The 5,421-nt window shown below is 51.6% G+C and overlaps 1 protein-coding gene across 1 annotated transcript; it reads right to left on the bottom strand.

Annotated features, from left to right (window-relative positions):
- Window positions 1-304: 304 nt before the first annotated feature.
- On the bottom strand, window positions 305-1,641 carry RHOB (ras homolog family member B). Its single transcript, XM_079720797.1, has one exon. The coding sequence runs from the start codon at window positions 1,312-1,314 to the stop codon at window positions 724-726; it is 591 nt and encodes a 196-aa protein (XP_079576923.1). The 5' UTR covers window positions 1,315-1,641; the 3' UTR covers window positions 305-723.
- Between the last annotated feature and the right edge of the window lie 3,780 nt (window positions 1,642-5,421).

The raw sequence follows: 5,421 nt of genomic DNA on the forward strand, positions 1-5,421 counted from the left end.
GCCATGAGTCTAGAAGCTGTGTCCTCTCATCACCAAGTCGGCTGCAAACGTCTTCCCCAGGGTTTGGAAAGATGGCCAAGTCTTCTTCGTGCTGGGATGGACGCCTGACCCAGGCTGGGCCGGAGCTGTTCCAGCGCCCCGTCACTCCACCCACCACCACCATTAAATAACACCATCCTACCTCCGAAAATAAAATTATATCTATATTTATATAACACCCCATCCTCCCCAGCCCTCCCCTCCCGCAGTTCCCGAGGTCTATGTTACAGACAGGGGATAGCAGGCGCTCGCTGGTTATGGACGAACATCTGATGGGGCGCGGCCGCACCCCGGTGCCAAGCTCGTCTCCGGGAGGCAGAGGCGGGCATGGGGTGAAAACCCGGCGGCGGGGAGTACAACATACACACAGCCACACACTCTGAAGAGGCTTGACTCTTCAGTAAAGGGTGGTGAGGGGACCCTTGGCACTCAGCGGGGCGGCCAGGCCTGTGCAACACAGCCGGACGCACAGACACTTGGAAAGCGGGCGCCCGGTGCCTACCACGCGGATTCCCGGCGCCAGAGCCTGAGCCGCCGGGCCACGTCTGCCGGGGCTGAAGGCAGACACCAGGCAGTCCGGTGGGGTCCTTGGGGCACGCGGGTCCCCCCTTCCCCGGGCTCGTGGGGGCTGGGCCCGGGAGGGGGAGGCGCGCCGGCAGGGGCAGGCGGGGCGGGCGCGGCCCCTCATAGCACCTTGCAGCAGTTGATGCAGCCGTTCTGGGAGCCGTAGCGCTTCTGCAGCGCGGCGCGCGTGGCCGTCTCGAAGACCTCGCGCACGCCCTCCTTGGTCTTGGCGGAGCACTCGAGGTAGTCGTAGGCTTGGATGCGCACGGCCATGGCGCGGCCGTCATCCGTGCGCACCGGTTCCTGCTTCATGCGCGCCAGCTCTGTGCGGACGTGCTCGTCGCTGCGTAGGTCTTTCTTGTTGGCCACCAGGATGATGGGCACGTTGGGGCAGAAGTGCTTCACCTCGGGCACCCACTTCTCGGGGATGTTCTCCAGCGAATCCGGGCTGTCCACCGAGAAGCACATGAGGATCACGTCGGTGTCCGGGTAGGAGAGTGGCCGCAGGCGGTCGTAGTCCTCCTGGCCCGCCGTGTCCCATAGCGCCAGCTCCACCTGCTTGCCGTCCACCTCGATGTCGGCCACATAGTTCTCGAAGACGGTGGGCACGTACACCTCGGGGAACTCGTCCTTACTGAACACGATCAGCAGGCACGTCTTGCCGCACGCGCCGTCGCCCACCACCACCAGCTTCTTGCGGATGGCCGCCATGAGCGGGCCGGGCCCGGGCAGCAGGAGGGGGCCCGCGAACGCCTCGCTGCCGTCCCGCTCGCCGCTCACTGCTCACCTCGGGCTGCGCGCTGGGGGAAAGGATTGCTAGCTGCACCCAGGCCCCGGGGTGGCGCGTTCTCTCGCTGTGATCGGGCTGCCGCGGCGGGGTAGGTGGGGGCGCCGGGGCATAGGGCGCGCCGTGCGTCTCCGCGCTGCTCTGAAGCGGTGGCCGCTTGCCTCGTCCCGGGCCTGGAATCGGCGCCTTTGTGCGCAAAAAGTGGCTAGAGCAGCGGACCCGGCCTAGCTCCCTCGCGGGTCTCTCTAGGCCTCAGCAAACGTACAAGAAAACACACGATCGCAGCCAGACTGCGGTGGCAGATGCGGGCTGCGGCCCCAGCGCCCGCTATTTAAAGAGTTCGGCGACTTTCTTAATATAGCCGCCCAATGGGAAGCAAGCCGACTGAGCTCATCGCTGCGGAGCTTGGCTCTGATTGGCCGTCCGCTGCAGCCCAGGGGCGGGGCCGGGCGAGCTTGATTGACGGCCCAGGCCGCCGGGCTGGGAGAGGCGGCGACTGGGGAGGCTTAACGCCGCGGCGGCTGGCCCTGCGGGGCTCGGGCGGCACCTGGGTTCCCGTCTTCGCCGCAGCTTGTGCGCGTGAAGCGGGAGGGCTGGAGCTAGCTGCCCGGAGCCCGCGGAGCCTGGACGAGCGGTTCCGAGAGAGGCGGCACTTTGCGGGCCGTTGATGACTCCCTCCTGCTCAAAATTGTCCCCTTGCTTCTCAAACTCCCAGCGGGTGGTCGGACCTGTGGGGGAGGGAGCGGCTCCTTTAATGTGGTTTTGTTTTTAAATACACATACACACACGCACACGCACACACACAGAGGCACGCATATACACACACACACGTCTGATTCCAAGCAAGGTTGTCGGGGTTTTTTGTTTTTAATTCAGAAGCGGCCCCTCCCCTGGTCGAGTCTGCCGCCCCCATCCTCCACCCGGTACTCGCCCTGAGCCCCGGGTTTGGATCTCCGAGAGGGTGGCTGTAAGCTGGGTAGGCCTGGGCCCAGCCTCTGGCTCTAACAAGTCCTGCCTCCTACCCCCTTCTCGGCACCCAGCCTAGGTCCCTAGGTGAAGATTGGGGGAAGGAGGAGCAGTGAAAAGCGAAGGTCGAGGCTGGTTGCAGAACTTCAGGTCCACTTGCAGGAAGTTACCGGGCAGAAAAAGGCAGACTCAGCCCTGGTTTGGCAGGAGTCATTCGGATCCTGGTCATAAGGTTGAGAACTGTCTGGAGGAAATAGTACAATAAAATCCAGCCACCCCACACCCCATTGGGCAAGAATAGACTGCGGCCCCAGGGAGTGGCAGGAGAAATTGCAGGCTGGGCCACAGCAGATTAGTGTGTGGTGGGGTGCTAGATCCCTAGGCTTCTGCTCCCACCAGGACTTAACTCATCTATTCCTTGAATTCTGCAGGAGATGACACCTATGTCTGAGCTAGAAGAACCTAAGCCAACGGATTTCAATCGACAGAAGAGATGGGAAGGGGGAGCGAGGGAGGGAGAATCTCCCAGGAAGGAGGGACAGCTTGAACAAAAGCAGAGATGTGGGAAAGAGTAGGACCAATTCTAGAACAGGGAATAGCTTAGTGTGGCTGCCCTCGGTGGAGAGAGAGAGAGCGGTGAAACTCAGGACGGAGGCCAGTCATGGAGGAACCAACTACCCAGGTTGGGCCATATCTATTCTGGAGGCAGTGGGATGCTTACTGGTTTTTCAGAAAAGAGAGACCCACTACATCATGATGAGGTTATTGCCTCATATTTCTGCCTCCCCCTCTGACTGGAAGCTGTTGGAGGGCCTGGATTCTGTCTTATCTCAGCATCTTGAAGCCCTAGCACAATGCCTGACCCTATTCCAGAATCAGTAAACGACTGTGGAGAATTCGCCTAAATGCTCAGGAACTCAGTTGGAACTTTCTGGAGTCTCTTACCTCAGACTCCAGACTGCTTTACCAACCATCCAACCAAACCCGGGCAGCCAGCTGTAGCTGAGCCATGGTGTTTTCACACATGATTCATATGTTGAGATGTAGGTCCCCGAATGGATGCCGCAGATATAATCAGGTCAAATACGGCATTAGTGCCACTAACCCCCAGAGCCCATCCGCATTCAAGTGACCAAAACTGCTTCCCTCACATTGGATTATCTCCACTACAATGCCTAACGTTTTTGTTTTTTTGATTTTGTTTTTCAGATCTAAGGAACTGAACTGTCAGTAAGTAAGTAATTTCTCCAAGTGGAATCCCGTGGGAGAAAGTAAGTGGGTTTTTTTTTTCTTTTCTTTTCTTTTTTTTTTTTTGGATCATTTGTTTAGGGCTCCAATCTAACAACTTTTTCTTTTCTTTTCTTTTAATTTCAGTTTGCCTGTTAGAAAAATCTAAATTTTTCTTCCTTTAATCAAAACCTTTTATAGCTGTATTGTTAACACTGCTTTCCTTTATCTTAATATAGCTTGGGAATCTTGGCTATGTCCTTAAGCTTCAAATATGAAGAAAGTATCAAACAATTAAAGTTTTGTACCATGTATTTGTTTAAAAACTGGAATACAAAGAATCAGGAAGAGGGATTCAATTCACTCATTTCCTGACTCTCAGACATATTATATGAGGTGTTCCAAGCTTGAATCTCAATATTGCAGTAATTTCTAAAAATATTCAGTTGGTAAATTATGCCAAAGTAAACAAGTAGAAAAATCCGTATTCTGCAGCGGCTTCTTTTCATGGTCTTCATTTTCATGTCCAGGATCCTTTGACAAGCTCTGTGAAGACTGGCTACTTCAAATACTGTACCACTCACAGGATAAACTCTCCCAAACTAGGGGATGTGCCTAATGGCCTCCTCACTGCCTCTGCTCTGCCTTCACAATACACTGGCAAAGGGCAAGGATAAAACTGACTTGTCAAGGAGAGCAAATCATTTTAATAGTTAACTTTAGTAACCTATATAGATTCGTTGTATGACAGATACCCACACTAGTGAGAGAGGGAAGTTATCCTTCAGACAAAAGGGAGATGTTAATCTACCTCCAATCTTCCTTCAGCTTTATTTATTTGGCCTTTTTTTGTCCAGTCTCCTACAGATCTCCTGTAAATCACCCCCCAACTCTTCGGAGACAAGACCAGCCAGAGACTGGAGTGTTCATTAGATTTTAGTGCCACCTTGTGGCAATCTTTACAGGGTTTTTTTTTTTTTTAACATATATATACAATTATATTTAAATGTTTTATAAATATTTTCTATATATTATATATATGATTATATAAAATTTATCTAGCCAAAAAGCATGCATTTTATGACTATTTTTATTTTAAGATGTTTCACAGGATGTAAAACCCCTATTTGTTTCACAAGCAGCTTCTTTAGAAATTCTTCACATACATATTTATACACACATAGAACTTTTTTCATATACACTTAAAAAATTTAATTAATTCCTTCCTAGTTAAATAGTAACTTCTAAAAGAGATTAGAAGAGATAACAGCTGTGGAACCTTACTAATTTATATAACACTGGACTTTCTTTTAACCTAATTACAATGTACAGAAAGTTGTAAAACAACTTGAACTGCAAAAATCATCTGCTTTCTTCCCCCCAGTTAAGAAAGCCATTATTGGATAATCTGGTATAACTGGAAGTAATAATAATTCACTTACCAATAAGCATTTACTGGAAACCAGCAATACCATAGACATTCCTGGCAGTCATTTAATTTTTAAATTATTTCTAATTTAAGCAAGTAGCTTAGGGTCTCTAGGAAAATTGTCAACCTTCCTTCTCAATGTGATGAGTTTTAAACAGGGAAAGGCTCTTCTAGACCTAGCCATACTATTTCACATGGAAAAACCGAAGTGGTCCCATATGGTCCGTTTGGACCCATTCAGCCATGAGTTACATAGCTGAGCCTTCAAACTGCTTTCTGGGGTCTTCAAGCTATAAGCAACAGCAATTCAAACATCCCTCCCCTGTCCCGAGATTGTGACCCAGTTTGACCCAGGCCTAAGACAGAGAGGCTGTGCTCACAGGAGAATCACCATAGCTAGAATATTAAA

The sequence above is a fragment of the Hyperoodon ampullatus genome, assembly GCF_949752795.1.
Source record: "Hyperoodon ampullatus genome assembly, chromosome: 15".
Lineage (NCBI taxonomy): Eukaryota > Metazoa > Chordata > Mammalia > Artiodactyla > Ziphiidae > Hyperoodon > Hyperoodon ampullatus.

Bases quoted from the DNA above. Each gene is read 5' to 3' on its own strand.
- RHOB (XM_079720797.1), bottom strand. From the start codon at position 1,314: ATGGCGGCCATCCGCAAGAAGCTGGTGGTGGTGGGCGACGGCGCGTGC.